This window comes from Pogonomyrmex barbatus, unplaced genomic scaffold, assembly GCF_055798465.1.
Source record: "Pogonomyrmex barbatus isolate J1 unplaced genomic scaffold, ASM5579846v1 scaffold8, whole genome shotgun sequence".
NCBI lineage: Eukaryota > Metazoa > Arthropoda > Insecta > Hymenoptera > Formicidae > Pogonomyrmex > Pogonomyrmex barbatus.
In genome coordinates, this window is record NW_028297182.1 from 1,657,547 (window position 1) to 1,676,476 (window position 18,930).

The window sequence follows — 18,930 nt, forward strand, 5'->3', positions numbered from 1 at the left end:
TTATCGATCAAATTAATTGAATTTCATTATTAATGTAGAAATTTGATAAGGAAAGAAAGATCAGAAATAATAAATTTTTTTTAATATTTGATTAAGTAAGTAAAGTTATTAATCTTTCATTGTGTTGAATATATGAAAAAAAGAATCAGATTGAAAATAAATTATATAATTACATAGTCATATAATAAGTTGTATAATTAAAATTTTGTTTAAGCAGTTAAAAATGAAAAATTTCCATTTATCGAAATTTGATCGAAAGCATTCCGAAAAATGAATTTCAGTAAGCAAAATGTGACATGATCAGACGTGACCTCCGCATTGAATGGCACGATAATCAGCGACAATGAATTTCAAATATGACGTGTTTGAAAAAAGAAAAATCGCTCCGCGCAGATTTTCTGCGCACACGCGCGCTAAATCTCCCGCCAAATTTGTTCCTCGCAGTTGCACGATGCTGCACTTACTGTGCTTAAAACAGGTTCAGCATACGATTGAAATGAGAGAAATTAGAGAAGGTCTATATTCTGAATTCATTTTATCGATAAACTTGTCTTTAAAAATGGTTTATAAGCCTTCTGATTGGCTGTAAGCACTTTTAGAGATAAAGACACTTTTATTGATAAAAAAAAGACTTCAGAATATGGGCATAAGATTTTTTCGAGGGACGAAGAGATTCTTAATTATGTTGACATAAAAGCAATCTTTTTGCATTGATGAATTGCCTTTTGAATATTTTAGAGCTTAGAATATTTCTTTGTTTCTGATAAAAGCAATTTTTTTGCATTGATGAATTGCTTTTTGAATATTTTAGAGCTTAGAATATTTCTTTGTTCCTGATTTTGAATTAGAGAAATATTAGGTTTTATAAATCATAATGAACTTTTTTTTTTTTAATTTCAAGAGCAAGAGTTGAATTCGTCCTTCACTTCTTTGAATACCTTAATTCAAAATACGGACTGAAGTGTGTTTTTGAAAGAGAGAAAGAGAAAGCATGGAGGGGTGAAGGGAGGGGGGGGGGGGGAGTAGAGAAAGGTAGGATAAAAAATGCGCGAAGTGCAACGGCGAGAAACTAACCTCATCGCACGTGCGAGCGGCCATGTTGCAATTCGACGTGCCCGTCGTCATCGCGCGCTCGTGATCGCTTATGATCGCGCAGTGATCGCACGCGTCGCGACGTGGGTACATCGCCACGAGTAGCACGGAGTAGCGACGTTCGGCCGAATCGCGAGGAGCTCGGCATGTCGTTCGGTAGCGGATTCGGGGCGTCCACGTCGACGCCGGCACCCACGTTCGCATTCGGCACCACGCCGGCGTCCACGGCGACGCCGGTTAAACCTGGTAAGCCGCCCTTCGTCTCGTCCCGAGATCACGACTCTCCTCGTCCTTCGTTTTTTCGACCTCTTCGTTCTCTCGTGTAAAGATCCCGACTCTTCGTCGTAATAAAACGTAAGAAGACGAACGTGCGATATACGATTGGCGCGTTTCTGCGCTTTCGTGCCTGGCTAATTCGCGGCGAAATCCGCGTGTAACAATTTTGAGGTTAAGTATCGTGCCGCTGTAAGTCGTCTCGAGTCGGATTGGAATTCAAGAGGTAAGCATTTTCGAGGACTTCTCTCTTCAGTTTCTGGTCGAACTGGTCCTGGTCGTCGTCTCGGAATCTTTGTTCAGCAGGGGTTGATTCACACCCCTGCAGTCTGGCCTGCACTCGATGTCACTCTTGGTTAAGGAGGCATGCCTCCTGGATCTCGCGATTATGCATGCCGTGATGCAACACATCAGCAATATGATCAAGAACGTAACCAGCAAAACGGTCAACAACGTTGTGTGTTCCGCATATCTTTCAGATTCAATGACTTCTATCGAAGCCAATGTGGTCTGATTATGATCGAGTATCATGCGTGACTCGGTGCCGTAAGCAGCAACCTTTTTGCTGATAGTCGTGTCCTCCAGATAATACATCTCATTCGGGATCTTTCCAAGTGTCGTTATCATAATCTCTGCGGTTGCATCCTGTGTAAAGATAATTGAATCAGATTATCATAAGAATTGAAGTAAAATCAGGAAAAGTAAAAGTATCGTAACAGATACCCCGATTGCCATGTCCGTAGTACCAAGCTCGCTTACAATTTCAGTGGAAGAATCATCTACTGACTTGATATGACGGAAAATGATGTTTGATGTAGCATCTGTCTTGAGTGAATTATGTGTCAATTGTGCATAGAAATTAGCCTGTTCAAAGTGTATGTTAATTTCATATTAAATTACATTTTACTGAAACATCGAAAACTAGTTTCTTTTAGATTTTCTTAGCATAAAAATTATTTATACTTTTGCCAAATGTTACCTGTAATTCATTTTGTTGATTTGGAAATATCATCTTGTATATTTTATTTTATATGAGTATATTATTAAAAATTTATATATTTTTATAATTATTCTTGAATTTTTGATATAGAAATATTTGTATGGATATCGATATTCTAAATGTACTATAAACTACAGATAATTATATGTCTGTGCAGTATATCCCAATATATATAATTGCATTAAAAAATATAAGTCACATGTAAAATTATTTCTGTAAAATAAGCAAGGAAGAAAATATGTCATAAATAGCAAATATCTTTCATCCAACTTCATGTTAAACAAAAATCATGTGACTCAATGCTCACTGATATGTTTGACAGAAGCAATGAATACATATATCCAGAAGATGCAATGGTTGAGCCAGCTATCATTGGTCATGTTCTTCACATACAAAGCTAAAGATTCATTTCAATCGTAGATGATCACTCTTGCTCAATCTATCTTTAGAATGATACCAATATTGATGTTTAATATGCATGTTTTGCAGTTCTTGTCAAAAGCATTAACCTACTACAAATTTTAAAGTGGCAGGTTTCGGGACTCCTTCCTTTGGATTTAGTACACCGACGACTTCGACGCCAAGTCTGTTTGGTACGCCGTCGACTCAGACGACAGGATTTGGTACTGGCACTGGATTTGGTACTCCAGCGGCCACTGGCTTCGGTAGCGCGTCGACCACGGGTTTTGGAGCCGCGCCTACATTCGGTGCCACGCCGACTAGTGCCTTTGGCTCGGCACCAGCTTTCGGTAGTACTCCCGCTTCATCTGCAACCACTGGATTTGGTACAACTTCGACATTTGGCAGTGCTCCTGCTTCCACAACCGGTTTCGGTAATTTTGGAACAGCGGCGACAACGTCAACGTTGAGTTTCGGAGGTTTTGGTGGATTCGGGACAACTACGACTACGTCTGCACCCAGTCTGTTTGGCGGATTCGGCACTACGAGTACTCCTTCAACAGGTTTCGGTGCATCCACAGGTTTCGGAGCGTTTGGAAATAAACCAATTACCACCACTGGCACTGGATTTGGTGGATTTGGAACAGGTAATGTCAAATCTTTTGTATCCAGACAAAAGCTTTTATATTGCAATATTTTTTCTCTAATTTTCACTAATATTTTACTGCATTTATATATAGGAACTGGATTCACTGGATTTGGTACTGGACTAACGCAACCTCAGCAACAACAGCAGCAGCAGCAGCAGCCGCCTTCGAACACTGCATCAGAAGCTCTCTATAATGCTGTGTTCAATTGTCAATTGTATAATGACGAACGAGATAATACTATTGCCAGGTGGAATCTTATTCAAGCGTTGTGGGGAACAGGAAAGGCTTATTATTCCATAAATGCCCCGCCTATAGATCTTACTCAGGAAAATTCATTATGTAGATTCAAAGCCATTGGTTACAGTCGCATACCCGATGCTGACAATAATGATGGTTTAGTGGTACTGTGCTTTAATAAGAAAGAAAAGGATGTACAGGATGGAAAACAGCAATTAATAGTATTTCTTAATGGTTTATTGGGGAATAAACCCAATCTAACAGTAACTGTCGATAATGTAAAATCAACGGGGGAGAACAAAAGTCAAGTAACGGTATATGTATCGGAAAAAGGAATAACCGGATCTTATAGGAAAATTCCTGCCAATGAGCTGGTCGCGTACTTATCGCAAGTTATGCAAAAGCAACAATTGGTACAAAACGGAGTCGAAGATATATTTCCACTGGTGAAACTTGATCCGTCACAGTTAAAAGAGTACCTAGATAATCCACCTTGCGCTATTGATGCCAGATTGTGGAAGCAAGCACAGTTAGACAATCCCAATCCGGAATTATATATTCCGGTCCCTATGGTCGGCTTTCAGCAAGTCAAGCACAGATTAAAATGTCAAGAAGAGGAAACCGCTAGGCATAGAGCGTTTCTGGATATGGCGGCTGAAAAAATACAAGGCTTGCAGAGACAGCATACGGCCACGCAGGCCCGACTTAAGGAACACAGACGTACATTGTTAGAACTTCAGCACAGGGTTTTGCAGGTATCGCGATGATCAATTTCCTCTTATTAATTCTGATTACGATGTTTCTGTCTGGTAATCATAGAAATTCTACTCAAAGGTGCTGGTACGGCAAGAAATTACACGTAAAGTTGGATTATCCTTACAACCGGAGGAAGAAGTTCTAACACGAAGATTTGAAGCGATGCATTCGCAAATTAGTGCTCCAACGCAATATAAAGGTAGAATTAGTGAAATGCTCTCTCAGCTCAGAATGAGACGGCACATTGATATTCAAAACCAAGAAAGATATACGATGGATCCTATAGCGCAGGATGATATTAAAGCGGTAAGAAGACATTCTTTACTTACTTTAGCTGAAAATTATCATCAGATACATCTAATAATTTCTTTTCTATTATTTCAGTATTTAAGTATGGAGCAGCAGGGCATGGCGCAGCTCATTTCGACAATAAATGCTGATTTAGAAAGTTTAAAAATTATTAAAGATGGAATGTCGGAGCTTTTAATGAGTCAAAGTATATCCTGAGGATTGTAATATATAATAAAATTTTTTTTTTTATGTCTTTATACAACTAAAAGAGCGTGTTTATTAATGTTTATATAATTGATTATAGTTATGTAAAAATTATTTGTATTTTTCACAAAGCCGTGCCATATTTATTTTTCGTCTACGCGATTTCTACAACCTTTTTCCTTTTGTATTGAATTTTGACATGAATGAATGATTGAATGTTGCAAATGATTATTTTTCATTTTTAATTTGCATTTTTAATTTTATATTAAAATTTAAAAATATAGTTTGATAGAAAATCATATTTTTTTTAAGCACACATTTTTTTTCTTTTGTTTATTCGACATTACTTTTAATATCATGTAAAAGATGCTGTAAATAAGTAATGCAAAACATGGTACATCAAATAAAACAAAATGCATATTGTGTAGATAAATAAAGGAATGATTTAATGCACATAATAAAAATTAAAAAGGACATAGTTCAACACATATAAATAAGAAATCTACAAATCGTGATATATTTCGAGTGAATCGCTGAATTGAAGTTAAAAAGTGGATGTTTTACAAAATACAATTTCATCCTTCCGTGTGTGTTTACAATGATTTGACATGTGTACAATATAGATAAGTGGAATATATCAAAATTATGATTATTACAATCGGAATCAAGTTCCTTATTTGCAATTTTCATCATTTCCTATTGCATCGATTCCTTTATTGGTGTTTTTTAGTGATGACAAAGATTTATTATGAACATCCTGGCCTATGGTCATTTTCAATAATTTTAAAACCGATTTTTTATCTGCATTCTCATTTTCTGTAAACAAAATGCATTTTGTTAATATCTCCTATTATTGTAAAACAAAATATTTTGCACTTACCTTCATTTTCAGTAATTTGTCGTTCAAGATGCAATTTTTCTTGCGCTATTTCATACATGCCTTCTTCTATCGTGCCTTCGCTTAACAATCTTATTATGGTAACCGGTCTGCAAGAAAATTTAGCATCTTGGATATATTCATTTTAATAAATGATTTAAAAAATGTATGTTTTATCTAAATTAAAAAATATGTCTAGAGATCTTGTGAGGCATACTTTTTTTGTCCTACACGATGACATCGATCTTCTGCTTGTTTGTCATTGTAGGGATTGAAATCTATGTCGTGTATTATAACTGTATCGGCAGCAGTTAAATTGATCCCCAAACCTCCAGCTCTTGTTGATAATAAAAATATGAATATACTCGGATCTTGTGTGTATTCATTTATAAGAGTTTGCCTCTCAGTCACTGGTGTACTGCCATCTAGCCTAATTTATGTGTTAAATTCATTTAAAATCAAACTGATATTACACGCAGTCATAGCAATCTTGTAAAAAACATTAGTTATTGCTAACCTTAAGAACGTCTGTCCCCTGATAGCTAAGTATTCTTCGAGTATATCTAATACCATAGTAAATTGGCTAAAAATAAGCACTCTATGACCATCTATTTTCAATTGTGGCAGCAATTTGTCTAGTTCCTTCAGTTTACCAGCTTGAGGAATAAGTTCTTGAGGCAAACCAAATCCAGCTATACTTTTGTATATACGAGTTAATTGATTTATTTGATAATCAGATGTCCAAATCAATTCTTCAAAGATGTATTCTGGGTTCTTTTGCTTATAGCCTGATTCTTTTGCCAGTCTACTTGCTATAGTCTACATAATACATTGATAACTTAAGAACTGATTAAAGAAATAAAACCACAATTGCTCAGATTACATACCTTGAGTTTTTTCTCATCGTAATAATCACGTACGAGAAGAGGATGATTGGCGAGCTTTCTTAGTTGCATCATCATGCCAGTTCCATTTACATCCGTAATTTCGTTGGCCTCTGCCGAAAATTGTGCGACTAACTTGTCATACATATTTTGTTGCTTTTCAATTAATGCACATCGTATTATTTCATCTTTTTTATAGGGTAAATCACGTAAAACTTCCTTTTTAAGTCGTCGAAGGACAAAAGGCCGCATAATTTTCTTTGCGTTTTTAACTTGTTCTCTTTCGAATAACGGTTGTTCTCCATCCTTCTTATCACTCGATATTCTCTGAAAATTTATTTCACAGCACATAAATCACGAATAAATGTATACAACGACTTACAAAATATAACTGATACATTTTTAATGACTTACAGTATTTTTAGAAAATAGGCTTTTTAAATCTGCTTGTTTTCCAGCAAATAGTGAAGGCATCACAAATATTAACAAAGATATTAATTCCAATAGATTATTTTGTAGAGGCGTACCGGTCAATAAAATTCGATGTTTAGCCTTCAAAAATAAAAAAAATTTCATTACAAAATTTTTTTATATCTATATACATACATAATTAATTATACAATGCGTGGCTTAATGTGAAAGCGATTGAATCGTTTGGGATTGTGTGAAGCATTTGAAAGATTCTGACTTTCAAACATATACATACATACGTCTCCGTGTGTATGAGAGAAAGAGAAGTTGATTAGAAATTTGAAGTGAAAAGTTGACACTTCAATGAATGAACGAAGGAATACATAAATGATAACCTGTTTCAAGGATCAATATTTTACTTGTAACATAACAATAATTAATACGTACATTAATCCTGACGAGATTTTCGTATCTAACAGTGCTCATATTTTTGAGCATATGAGCTTCATCAAAGATTACGTAGTTTAACGGCATAACGCGGAACAATCTACGCTCTTCCGGGGTGCTAGAGATTAAATTATATGTAGTTAACAAAACATCAACGTCATCGAGATCACCGTTTCGCCAACCCATTCGCATTTCTTTTCGTTCCTCTTGAGAACCATAATACTGTACAACCTTCAAGCTAGGCGACCATCTTTCCAGCTCGTCCAACCAATTTTCTAAAAGAAGATCTTTGTAAATATATTATAAAAGATTTTTGTGGTATTGCAAACGTTGCAAAATGTGCTATGTTACCCATAGTCGAACTGGGAACAACAATCAAATGCGGTCCGTCTTTTTCATCGAGAAGATCAGCTTCTTTCAAATATGTTAAAAACGCTATCACTTGTACCGTTTTTCCTAGACCCATTTCATCAGCTAATATACCATTTACATTCTGTGCATGCATAACAGCAAGCCAGTTTAGACCAACCATTTGATATGGAGCCAATGTTAAATTCGGTGATAACATTTTTGGTTGTTCTGTTATAGTCGAAGCTCCAGCAGCTACAGCTTTCTCCATGTTGGTAGACAGGCGAAAGCATTTTTTCATAAGAAGTTCTACTACGTGTCGTGTAGATAGTAACACCTTTTTGTACGTATTAAAAATAAAATTAAAGCTACATGTATATTTTATCTGAATTACGAAAATCTCTTAAGTTTAATTAAAATTGATTCAAACTTTGTTAGCTTCGTAGAGGACAGATATAGTTTACTATATATCAAGTTGACTTCGTCAAATTTACCTGAGCTGCATTCAATAATTCTGTATCTAAGTATTTTGTATTTTGAAATTTATTCACTAAGTCTCTCCAATCTTCAAATGGTCTCACAGCTATAATAGCGTTAGCTCTTTTTTGAGAACATTGAGCCATGAGAAGCAGCTCTGAAGGCAAAGCAGTTTGCATAAAATCTAAAACTGCCTTTTTGTCACCCGTGAGTTCATTAGATATTTCTATATCCGAATCTTCATCACTGTAAAATATATAACAATATTATCTCACTATTTATCTCACAATTGTATATATTTAATTGCGAATAGAAATTATTGTGAGACTACATGCCTATTAAATACTTTGTCTTTATAATTTCCCTCATCTGAATCAATATCTACATCTTCATCTACATCTAATTTCCTTTTTTTCTTTTTGCTACTTTTTGCAGATTGCTTTAAACCTCTTTTTCTATTTTTTTTAAGCGCTTCTTCAGCCTCTTCGACGTTCCAATTGGTACTTGTAAGTACTTCCTGTATATGCTGAAAAAATTATTCACATGTGATTTGTTGAACTTTTATTTAACAAATCACAATATATTTATAATTGAAATAGCTTAATTAGACGATTGTATTATTTAAATACTTCTATTTATCTTTGACAAAAAGATCTGCTTAAAAAATCTGACTCACCAGTACATCGTTTTGCGGATACAAAGTTGTCAGGTACTTTATCTTATTCTCTTTACCTTTGCCATTGCAGTCCGAACTTGGCTTACCTGGACTGCCGATGTCGCTGTCACTATCTTCAATGCGATTTACGGGCTTACGGCGGACCTGTATATCAGAACTTACCAAATTACTATCCTCATCAGCTAAAATTACAAAAAAAAAACACATGTCATCTCTCCAGAGCACAAAATGACAGATAGGACACAAGATGATAAGAGACATTAAATCGCGTATTAAAACAATAGCTAGACTTACATATTATGAATGTAATTCATATTTTAGAATAGGATTGCAAATGTTTGAAAAGGTCAGAATCAAAATATAAATTTTGAAATATAAAATTACTAAAGTGAAACAACGGTACCGGTCGCCGAGTACCGTTTTCGCGGAAACGGTGAGGAAACGGTGCGGTGGGGACGCGCTGCTGACAATTACATCGATTGCCACACGAAACAATGGTAAAAAAAAAAGGGGGAAAAGGTGGAAAAGAGATGAAATCGTGAAACGTCTTACACATATTCATGATCCTCGTTTGTTTTTTTTGAAAGCGAAATCGGCGCAGGAGGCTGGAACTACTTGTGTCCGTTTTAAGCGAATTCGACTCGGACATCGCGTCTAACCGTACGAGGGACGCTGGCAGAAACACATTTTTCCGGAATAACTTTCGGAATCGTCTGCCAGGCGCACTCGGCGCGGATCGCAGATCGCCGAGCGCGTCGGGGCTACGTAGAAACACGTAGAACGTAGATCGGATAACGCCACGTTCGGAATGGTATTTTATGCCCGATTTCCACACGTTCGACCTTCGAGATATTTTCCGAAATATTCCGAACTGAGAAAATAATAAACTTTGACGAAGAAAATATAGACATGTACCCAAGAAATGTTTTATATATAATTTTCAGATATAATAGGATACAATAATTATATATAAGACTCCTTACATAAAATATGTCCACACATTTCTTCTTTATCTTTTTGTAAAAGGAACGATATGGAATTATTCTTTTAATTATTATTATTATTATTATTATTTTTATATGAATATATTAAATCGAGATTAAAGTTTTTTTACGTTAGTAGAAATAATATTAAGTTTTTTATGTTCTGTTAAGTTTAAAAATTAAGAAAAAAGAAAGAGTAAATTGAATTGAAATTAAAATTAAGGACATTATAATATTATATTTATTATAATTATAGGCGAGTTTTTAATTCATCGCTTAATAAATCGTATTATGCGCAAATGCAACTTTGCTCTATAAAAACAGCATTTGCAGATTATGCGATTGATCAATCGATGAATTAAAAGCTCATCTTACATAATTATTTCTATCAATCGTAGATCGACTTCAATGTCACTTATTTTCTGTTCTTTTTCTTTAATTTCAGAATTAAACGAGGATAAAAAAAAATACATCGACATACAAAAAATTAAATCGAGATTAAAGTTAATCTGCATACTCACTAGAGACAGATGTTGGAATTTAAAAAAAGATGAAACAAAATTAAATCGAGATCAAAAGCGTCGTTAACGTGACGGCCGCCGTCTGATTGGCGGCCGATTGTGACGCGCACGGGGAAAAAAACGGAGTCGACACGGGAGCGCGCGCGCTCGCGCGACACGCCATTCTTAAGGGTGCGTGATTCAGGGCCTAGGTTTTCTGTCACACTTGCGCCGTCGTCTGCTCCCTCCGTTTATTTGCGTTCGTCGTTTGGCCGCACGTCCCCCCAGCGCCCAGCGTTTCGTTATGTTCGACGGCGGATGAGTGGATCGCGCGCGACACGACGGGCACCAAGGAGAGCCAAGGATGTTGCTGTACACGCTGATCGGTGGCTACATGCTGACCTCGATGATACTGTTCAAGTATCCCACTCTGCTGCACAAGAAGAAGAAGGTGAAATTTTTGTGCCAGCACATCAGCCACCGGGGTGGTGAGTCGTCCCTCCCTTTGTTTATCATTCGCGATACCTGCGTTATTCGCGAACTTTATTAATTTTTCTTATGCATGCGAATCTCATTTTAGGGGCCGGCGAGAGCTACGAGAACACGATGTGCGCATTCAGACGGTTAGTTAATAAGATATTGTTTATTCATAATTCGCACGAATCAATGAAAATGCTTTGTTATCTTGTATATTAATCAACGCGGAGCTTTATCATCATATAACTTGCGAAATATGTGACGTAATGTGCATATCTATTATGATGATCTCGTTTCACATATTCATCTAAACGTAATACCCTTCAGGAAAATTAATATCTTTTGTTCTATGTTTATTTTTTACAATATCAAGCATTTAAACATTAAAAATTTTTAGAATATCTTTATTTTTGTTAAATGATATATAAAAATTTATATATAATATATATATTTGCATAAACATAAAGATAAAGTCACAAAAGCTATCTGTTTGAATTTTTACAATTGCAGAGCAGTATCTATCGGGACACAAATGTTGGAATTAGACTGTCATCTTACAAGAGATGGCGAAGTAGTAGTTTCTCATGATCAGAATCTTTTACGCAGTACTGGTATAGACAAAAATATCTCTGAATTGGATTATAAAGATTTACCACTTTTGAAGCAACGTTTACCAATTGATTTTGATCCAGGTATTGCTATTTATTATTCTAAGAAAAGACTATACATTTTAAACGAACAAAATTATTTAAGAACTGTAGTTAAACAGATGTGGAGTACATTGGTTCAGCGAGGGAAGAAGATCGGCAATTCGCCTTGTTACGAGAGGTCTTTGAGGCATTCCCTGATATCCCTATTAACATTGATATTAAGATCAACAACGACCAACTTATATCCAAAGTTTCTGATCTTATAAAAGAATTCAACAGAGAGGAATATACAGTTTGGGGAAACTTTAGCGATGAAGTTACACAGAAATGTTATAAAATGGTACATTAATATGCATATCTACTAAAAACCAATATTTCTAAATTAATATATTTGGAGCATAACGAACATAAAAACTGATAGCATTTATCATCTTGATTTTCTTGCAGAATCCAAATGTAAACTTATTGTTTTCGATGCAACGCGTGACGATGTTAATATTTCTCATGTATACTGGCTTGTTGCCATTTATACCATTGAAAGAAACGCATCTTGAGATTTTCTTGCCTTCAATCTATTTGCGGTAACTAAGATGTTTTATGTCTTTGTAATTCCAATGGAATTATAACAAAAATAATTTTCTTATATTTTTATTTTAGACGAAAAGGTGGCCCAAGTCCAACATTTCTACCGCTAGAAAAGTTGGTAGTGCGTACGATTAATGTACTATTAATGAGACCGTGTTTATTTAATCATTTAAGAGCGCGGGGCATACATGTAAGTATATACAATTACAATTAACTCATATTTGACTATATCAATTGATTCTTAATATAATTCATTTATATGCTTATACAGGTTTACTTTTGGGTCTTGAATAAAGATGAAGAATTTAAAAGAGCATTTGAATTGGGAGCAACTGGCGTGATGACAGATTATCCAACGAGATTAAAACTATTTTTAAAAAATAATGCGATAGAATGAGGTACTGGATAGCTTTCGAAAAAGTACACACATCAGATAATGCAATTTATGAAGGAAATTCGCGGAATTATTTATGTCTGTGAGAAAAGATATCTGCCACGATAAGAGAGCTATATAAGCTATATAAGCTGCAGATTAAATAAAGTAGTATATTTTTTATAAGCAAAGCAAAACTATTTGCTTATGTTCTGCGTATAAATGCCAATTAAAATCAATTTTTCCATAATTGCGATAACCCGTACAAATTGATTCGTTAATTGTGAAATTGCGCACAGTGTGCATTACGCACGTGTACATTGCACGTTGCAGTTTATTGTTATATTAATATAATCATGGGTGCAGGTATTCATTCATGGAATAAGATTGCTCTGGCCTCGTAAATCTTCCATTTGTTTCTCTTTTTACATTTTTTTTTGCTTCATTGAAAAACGAGGCTTTTTGCAATTTAATTGCTATTAATTTCGAAATTTAAGCTAATATTGTATTATTACGATTATTTTAACATAGTATCTGCGCACCTATTTAATAGATGATTTTTACACACAATATACAGTATAATTATAACGCGTACTTCCATTTAATTTGCCATTAGAATCCATTCAGATTTTATATATTTTATTTTTATTTATAAGATAGGTACGCTTTATCTTTACATAATATAAAAAAATATTTAACGATTTATTTTTTTTGTCAAAAATTTTATTTATAATATTTTTTCACACTTAGATTTATTGTAAGGAAAACGATTCGCACATTATAAGAAGCCTGCATGCATATCCCAATTTTTGGTACAAATCTATTGATTATTACATCTCTCTGGGGCCAGCGTTAACTTAGCCCAATATTCAAATGCTTTGAATAATATATAGTCTGATCTGATGCATTTGTTAAATAATTTTTAATCTTCATAGATTCGTGAAAAGAATGTTTTATGTGAAAAGAGAAATATCGAGCTACGCAGACCGTGATATGTCCTTAGTATAAATGGGTGTGATATAAGGAATTCCCTTTTCGTAAAACGTGAATGTGATAAAAGTCTGTGGCAGTCTCGTAATCGTATTGAGAAACTGAAATCGATAAAACCTTATCAGGACTAGTTCTATTAAATAAAGAAATAAATTTATGTATACTTGTGCAAATGTTATATTTGATGAATATGATATTTACATTGTATTTATGAGATAGAGTTCCAGCATGATAATCAGTATTAATCATTGTACAATTTAATATATGTATATTCTTCACGAGAGAGAGAGAGAGAGAGAGAGAGAGAGAGAGAGAGAGAGAGAGAGAGAGAGTTATCCTTCTTCAGCGCTGCATCCATGTCTGAAGTATATCCTACATACAAAGTTATATCGTGTATTTGCATACAGGGCATTTTGCAACTAATATAACTCGTAATCGTTTATGAATATATATATGTTGGATATATGTACTTTTCTAATCTTTTAAATAGAAAAACAATACCAAACTAAAGAAATATTATGTTAACAACATATGCAAGTGCAGCTCACACATTTATAAAACATGTAATGATAACACATCTTTTCTAACTTATTATATGTATTATATATAATTTATATTTAGGCTGTTTTTTATATATAAAAGATCTGTGTGTATATGTGCCATTATATATGTATACAATATACATATTCAGATAAAGAATAATATATAAGATTATCAAACAGATGTGAAAAGTATCAATATTTGTGGTTATATAAAATGTAAGAAAAATTATACATTTATATGCTGTCTTATGAGATAGTCATAGAATTCATGTAATGTTACGTGTAATCTTTATTTATGATTCTGATTTATTGAAACTATTAGAATTTTTGAATAGTTATATAATTATACTTACAAATATATTATTTTTACGTGTTTCAATAGCGCAACTTTTTTTTTATTAATGCCACAAGAAGATATTTTAAAAGTAAATTTACAAATTTATGCATACATATATATTATATTCTATATATTTAAATAAATTATTTATTTAACTTTATAAATGTACTTTACATATAGGAGGAAGGAATTAAATAAATAACATAGCAGATTTTGTTAATATTCATTGTTTCTATTAAATAATCGAAATCTTATAATGTATAATTGAAATATCGGAAATGTTTTACAATGAATGTTAAGTATAGAAAAATAAACGCAACTATGTACAAATTCATGTACCTTTGTACTTGGAATTAACTTTTGTGTATTTGTAAAGCTCAAAGTTTATAATATAAGTTTTCATTCTATAATAAATAATTGTTCTTTCACCCATATGAAAATAATATATACATCTCATATGGTAAAAAACGTATGTCTGTAACTATATGTTTATACTTTCATTTATTTTTTTCATTTCTGAGTTTCTACAATTCGTTTCATCACGAAAAAAGAAAAATATTGCAATTGTAAATAAAATTAATATCTATGAAAAGATTTATGAAAAGATCACATTTAGGAATCGTTTACAATATTCATATTTTGTTACCAGTATCATTTTTTACACTTGTATAACATTTTGTACTTTATTTTTTTACTGCATTGATTGCTGATAATATGATGTCTATCTTAATATATATTTTGAAAGATCTTCAAGTGACAAAAAGTATCTAACACATATATACATATATACATATAAAAAATATGTAAAATATACATATTTTAAGAAATATGTAAAATATATATACAAACATATTTTAAAGAATCTAAAATTCAAGAATATTTTAATTACAATGAGAATTTTTTATGTTCAATGCAATAAAAATTTATACGTAAAATTATATCAAGAAAAATAACTTTATATTTATCTTTATATTATAATTTAATATATTATTAAATAACTATACTATATTAACTTATTAATCTTGTATCCTTTTTACAAGAAAAATTAATGTGATATATAAATAAATTATTTATCTTATAAATATGGAAGTATCATTTCATATATACAAATGTATATAGAATTGTATATTATTATGTATATTATTTGTCAATATTTATATTATAAAGTACATGATTAACACTCAATTCAATATCCGAAATTTATAATAAAAAATTATTTCTAGATATTATATTTTAAAAAACATTTGGAATGTAAAAGTCAAATGTTTGTCATATATTCATTATATAAAATTATTATCAATTATTATCAATATTTATGTTTATAGAATATATATAATTAATATCAATTAATATCAATTCCTTATTTAAAGTCTAATGGAATAGAGAGTCATAATCACTTATAAATAGTAAGATATACAGATTGGAGGCTTAAAAATCGAATACTTTTTATCATTGATTATTGATCAAAAGACGCAGTGTATTGTATATAATAATAAATTAATAGATGTCAAAAAACTGATGATCTGCTGAGTATTTCTTCTAGAACATAGATACATTCAGATAAGATAATTTCTAATTTGTTTAAATGACTTGTTAAAACTCATCTCTCATTATTAAGAATTGCACTTGATTGGTTTCATAATCTCCCATATATTCACACACATTTCTATTAAAAGTATCAAATTCAATAATATGTTTAAAAATTATAGCGATAGTAACATTTACATTGGTTTGTCTGACGTGTTTTCCTCGAGTGGTTCGTTGTGTTTGCATTTGTGATACACGAAGCTCTCTGATGACTCCTCATCGTCCATCGTCGTAACTTTTCTATATATAAACACTTTACCTTTGCAATAATGACAGTGTTTGTCTGAGGGATGTGAATCATTAAAGTGCTTTCTTATGGCAGTCTCATTCCCCAAAATATTCTGTTTACAATCATCACAACGAACATATGTCCGTCGAAATCTCTCGTGGACCGAGTCTGTGACAAAATAGTCCTCACAATTCTTGTGATTTTCACATTCCTCATGATCTTTGGTACTCTTGTTCTTATTGTTATGTGTACCAGCCAACATCTTGCATCTGCAATTGAGAGTGCATGATCAATAATACATTCTGCTTGTGATATTTAAATTTTACTCAATAAAACATTTATGTTCATTTATATCAATGTAGATTAATTTTAATCTCAATCAATTAATTTTTTATCTTCTTCTAATTCTTAGAGCTGAAGAGATAAAAAAATTAATTAACTCTAGATTAAAGTTAATCTACTTAGTAGAAATGAACATTACTTTTTTCTAATATCTATTTCTATTAATGTAGATGAGTAATCTCAGTTTAATTTAGTCTTTATTTTCTTGTAATTCTTAGAATTAAAAAGAATAAAAAGTGAATAAAACAGAGGTTAAAATTAATCTATATTAGTAGAAATGGTCATTATTTTTTCTAACGTCTATTTCTATCAATGTAATCTAAGATTAATTTGTTTAATTTGCTCATTTTTTCTTAAAACTAAAAAAAATAAAGATATCTTAATCTACATCGGTAAAAATGAATATTATCGCAACAAACTTTACGGAGGAGGGGGGGGGGTTCCTAATGATAAAGAGTATGCAACTTAAACTATTGACGCATCTGCATCAATAGTTTCATATTTTTTTCGACGTAATTAAATTAAGTAATTTTACCTGTTTTTTTTTCCTCACGAATCTGTACAAAGTTCTGAGTGCTTTAACCTCTTTTTTTGCTTCATCTACTTTCGCATGGAGAAAAGCGAAAAGCGAAAGCTTTCGTGTTGAGGTTAGGAATAGCACGCAAGATCGTATCCAAACAATGATAGCAAGTTGTATGAGGCATTGTTGTTATTCTACCTATAATTATTATTTTTTTGCTACGTTTTAATTACATTTAGTCATCATCTTTATGTATTGAGTAATCTCAGTTTAATTTATTCTTTATTTATTCTTTACACATTTTATATATATATATATATATAATCTTAAGATAAACACTTGGCGATCCAACGATCACTTTAGTGCGACGAATATATGTCTGTCCTTTGCTTTCTCTCAGACCCGACTGAATCCTCGATCAAAATCAAACCTATGGTATTTATAGTAATTTCGTGACTAAAATAGAACACAATTTAACTTGACTTATCGACCCGAAAACCTGTCGCTTATCGCCGCACTAGACCATTCTAAAATCTTTTTTCTCGCTTTCGTCAAATCTCAAACACACATACGTCTCATTTTAAATACAATATATATTAGTTTAGCTATGAAGATTACATCGAGAGGTTACCTCGAGAGGTTCACGAGTTAAATAAAAAAAAAAAAAAGCACAGAAATGTACAAATAGCTATAGCGTGTTTTATTAAAATAGGGGAATACAGGGGATTACAGAGGTCTTTGGACGAAGTTGAGATGTTTATATGGGCTTGATCTTGAAATGTAGCCCTATCAGGGAGAACACCAGACATTTGAGATCCTGTACGAGGTAGTAGAAGCACCGTAAACCTTCCGGGTCCCGCGACTGGTTCACGTCGAGCAGAGAGCCGGTCTTGGAGGTGGTGAACGATATGTGTTCGTCACCGATGACGATCTCCAGCTCTTGGCGGCCGACGCGGTCCGGCTGCGGCCAAAGCGAGTCGTCCTCTTGCATAATTTCCGAGTCCTGGATAATGCGCTTGAGCTCCTCCATCACGCATTGGTGCACGTATGCCTCCTTGCGTATCATCGTATCGTTCTTGTAGTTGGAATTGTTGGCGTAGCGCAGCTTACCGTCCGGCCGGAACTCGAACTCCAGGAACTCGTGCCCGAACTTGCCCTTGTGGCCGACGTAATAGCGTATGTAGAAATCGGTCGACATTCTCGCTAATCAATTGATCGACTCGACGATGAAGATCAGTGGCAGATAACCTCGTCAACTTAGATATAGATGCGGGATATGCTTCAATTTGTCTGATGGTTCTTGATAAATGTTTGATGGCGCCATTACCAAACATTAAACCGCTTTCTCATGCAGCGAATTTGATAAATCATACAACTCTGTGACTTGGCTTATAAATTCTTAAGATGGCCTCAAATATAAGACTGTTTTTAATATAAATCTATTTTTCATTCTTTTTAGCTACCTCTTTAGCTGCCTTTTGTTCATCTTTTTTCCTTTTTCTTCAATATGAAGAAAAAAAAAATGAAGAAAAAAAAGGAGAGATAAGCCGCGCAATATTAGGTCTGTTCTTTTTAGCTGAACTTGCATAGTCCATTTTTTCTTTTTTTCTCTCCAACATGAGGAGAGAAAAAAAAGATAAATTGAATTTAATTAAAGAAATTCAATTAAAAAGAATAGGCCTATTTTCGGCTAAAAAGAACAAGTCTATTTTTACATCAATTTTTTTAGTCGACACACGATAAATGTAAAAAAAGTCACAAAGATAACTTGTTTCTTTTAATTAAAATCTTTT

General features: G+C 33.1%; 6 protein-coding genes across 10 annotated transcripts; 2 read left to right on the plus strand and 4 right to left on the minus strand.

Annotated features, from left to right (window-relative positions):
- Window positions 1–1,042: 1,042 nt before the first annotated feature.
- Nup54 (nuclear pore complex protein Nup54) lies at window positions 1,043–5,033 on the plus strand. The gene is made up of 5 exons (XM_011636320.3): window positions 1,043–1,338; window positions 2,893–3,411; window positions 3,505–4,406; window positions 4,486–4,713; window positions 4,792–5,033. Exons 1-5 carry the CDS (start codon window positions 1,239–1,241, stop codon window positions 4,912–4,914), a joined length of 1,872 nt encoding a protein of 623 aa, XP_011634622.2. The 5' UTR covers window positions 1,043–1,238; the 3' UTR covers window positions 4,915–5,033.
- LOC105425510 (uncharacterized) lies at window positions 1,323–2,248 on the minus strand. 2 transcript variants are annotated; one of them, XM_089084228.1, is made up of 2 exons: window positions 2,089–2,248; window positions 1,323–1,997 (listed from the first exon to the last, which is right to left on the minus strand). In XM_089084228.1, the coding sequence occupies exon 2, from the start codon at window positions 1,990–1,992 to the stop codon at window positions 1,618–1,620; it is 375 nt and encodes a 124-aa protein (XP_088940354.1). In that variant the 5' UTR covers window positions 1,993–1,997; window positions 2,089–2,248; the 3' UTR covers window positions 1,323–1,617. The 2 variants fall into 2 exon arrangements, with proteins under 2 accessions (XP_088940354.1, XP_088940353.1); XM_089084227.1 differs by having other exon boundaries at window positions 1,323–2,010.
- A 289-nt stretch (window positions 5,034–5,322) lies between the features above and the next one.
- Etl1 (SWI/SNF-related, matrix-associated actin-dependent regulator of chromatin, subfamily a, containing DEAD/H box 1) lies at window positions 5,323–9,850 on the minus strand. The gene is made up of 12 exons (XM_011636318.3): window positions 9,575–9,850; window positions 9,023–9,204; window positions 8,682–8,872; window positions 8,364–8,592; window positions 7,873–8,206; window positions 7,522–7,796; window positions 7,078–7,215; window positions 6,667–6,990; window positions 6,297–6,598; window positions 5,997–6,209; window positions 5,783–5,889; window positions 5,323–5,718 (listed from the first exon to the last, which is right to left on the minus strand). The coding sequence occupies exons 1-12, from the start codon at window positions 9,669–9,671 to the stop codon at window positions 5,576–5,578; spliced, it is 2,535 nt and encodes an 844-aa protein (XP_011634620.2). The 5' UTR covers window positions 9,672–9,850; the 3' UTR covers window positions 5,323–5,575.
- An 856-nt stretch (window positions 9,851–10,706) lies between these two features.
- On the plus strand, window positions 10,707–13,867 carry LOC105425508 (lysophospholipase D GDPD1). The gene is made up of 7 exons (XM_011636317.3): window positions 10,707–10,993; window positions 11,086–11,128; window positions 11,493–11,674; window positions 11,752–11,972; window positions 12,080–12,213; window positions 12,290–12,407; window positions 12,489–13,867. The coding sequence occupies exons 1-7, from the start codon at window positions 10,870–10,872 to the stop codon at window positions 12,612–12,614; spliced, it is 948 nt and encodes a 315-aa protein (XP_011634619.2). The 5' UTR covers window positions 10,707–10,869; the 3' UTR covers window positions 12,615–13,867.
- Window positions 13,868–14,670: 803 nt separating this feature from the next.
- On the minus strand, window positions 14,671–17,666 carry LOC105425506 (uncharacterized). Of its 4 annotated transcripts, none has more exons than XM_011636311.2 (3): window positions 17,153–17,666; window positions 16,185–16,544; window positions 14,671–15,998 (listed from the first exon to the last, which is right to left on the minus strand). In XM_011636311.2, the coding sequence occupies exons 2-3, from the start codon at window positions 16,535–16,537 to the stop codon at window positions 15,923–15,925; spliced, it is 429 nt and encodes a 142-aa protein (XP_011634613.2). In that variant the 5' UTR covers window positions 16,538–16,544; window positions 17,153–17,666; the 3' UTR covers window positions 14,671–15,922. The 4 variants fall into 4 exon arrangements, with proteins under 4 accessions (XP_011634613.2, XP_011634614.2, XP_088940463.1 ...); XM_011636312.2 differs by lacking the exon at window positions 17,153–17,666 and adding an exon at window positions 17,037–17,058; XM_089084337.1 differs by lacking the exon at window positions 17,153–17,666 and adding an exon at window positions 17,006–17,027.
- Window positions 17,667–17,816: 150 nt separating this feature from the next.
- mago (mago, exon junction complex subunit) lies at window positions 17,817–18,496 on the minus strand. The gene has a single exon (XM_011636316.3). It carries the CDS (start codon window positions 18,333–18,335, stop codon window positions 17,895–17,897), a length of 441 nt encoding a protein of 146 aa, XP_011634618.1. The 5' UTR covers window positions 18,336–18,496; the 3' UTR covers window positions 17,817–17,894.
- Window positions 18,497–18,930: the final 434 nt, after the last annotated feature.

What these genes read in the sequence shown, in the direction of transcription:
- Nup54 (XM_011636320.3), top strand. Translation starts at nt 1,239, where the DNA reads ATGTCGTTCGGTAGCGGATTCGGGGCGTCCACGTCGACGCCGGCACCC. An exon ending in GGCGACGCCGGTTAAACCTG is followed by an intron (nt 1,339 to 2,892) that starts GTAAGCCGCCCT and finishes CAAATTTTAAAG; the next exon opens with TGGCAGGTTTCGGGACTCCT. An exon ending in TTCAGCACAGGGTTTTGCAG is followed by an intron (nt 4,407 to 4,485) that starts GTATCGCGATGA and finishes TTCTACTCAAAG; the next exon opens with GTGCTGGTACGGCAAGAAAT.
- Etl1 (XM_011636318.3), bottom strand. Translation starts at nt 9,671, where the DNA reads ATGTCCGAGTCGAATTCGCTTAAAACGGACACAAGTAGTTCCAGCCTC. An exon ending in AAAGACAAAGTATTTAATAG is followed by an intron (nt 8,593 to 8,681) that starts GCATGTAGTCTC and finishes TATATTTTACAG; the next exon opens with TGATGAAGATTCGGATATAG. An exon ending in AGGGGACAGACGTTCTTAAG is followed by an intron (nt 6,210 to 6,296) that starts GTTAGCAATAAC and finishes CACATAAATTAG; the next exon opens with GCTAGATGGCAGTACACCAG.
- LOC105425508 (XM_011636317.3), top strand. Translation starts at nt 10,870, where the DNA reads ATGTTGCTGTACACGCTGATCGGTGGCTACATGCTGACCTCGATGATA. An exon ending in GCACATCAGCCACCGGGGTG is followed by an intron (nt 10,994 to 11,085) that starts GTGAGTCGTCCC and finishes ATCTCATTTTAG; the next exon opens with GGGCCGGCGAGAGCTACGAG. An exon ending in CACAGAAATGTTATAAAATG is followed by an intron (nt 11,973 to 12,079) that starts GTACATTAATAT and finishes ATTTTCTTGCAG; the next exon opens with AATCCAAATGTAAACTTATT.
- LOC105425506 (XM_011636311.2), bottom strand. Translation starts at nt 16,537, where the DNA reads ATGTTGGCTGGTACACATAACAATAAGAACAAGAGTACCAAAGATCAT. An exon ending in AACACGTCAGACAAACCAAT is followed by an intron (nt 15,999 to 16,184) that starts GTAAATGTTACT and finishes TCTATGTTCTAG; the next exon opens with AAGAAATACTCAGCAGATCA.
- mago (XM_011636316.3), bottom strand. Translation starts at nt 18,335, where the DNA reads ATGTCGACCGATTTCTACATACGCTATTACGTCGGCCACAAGGGCAAG.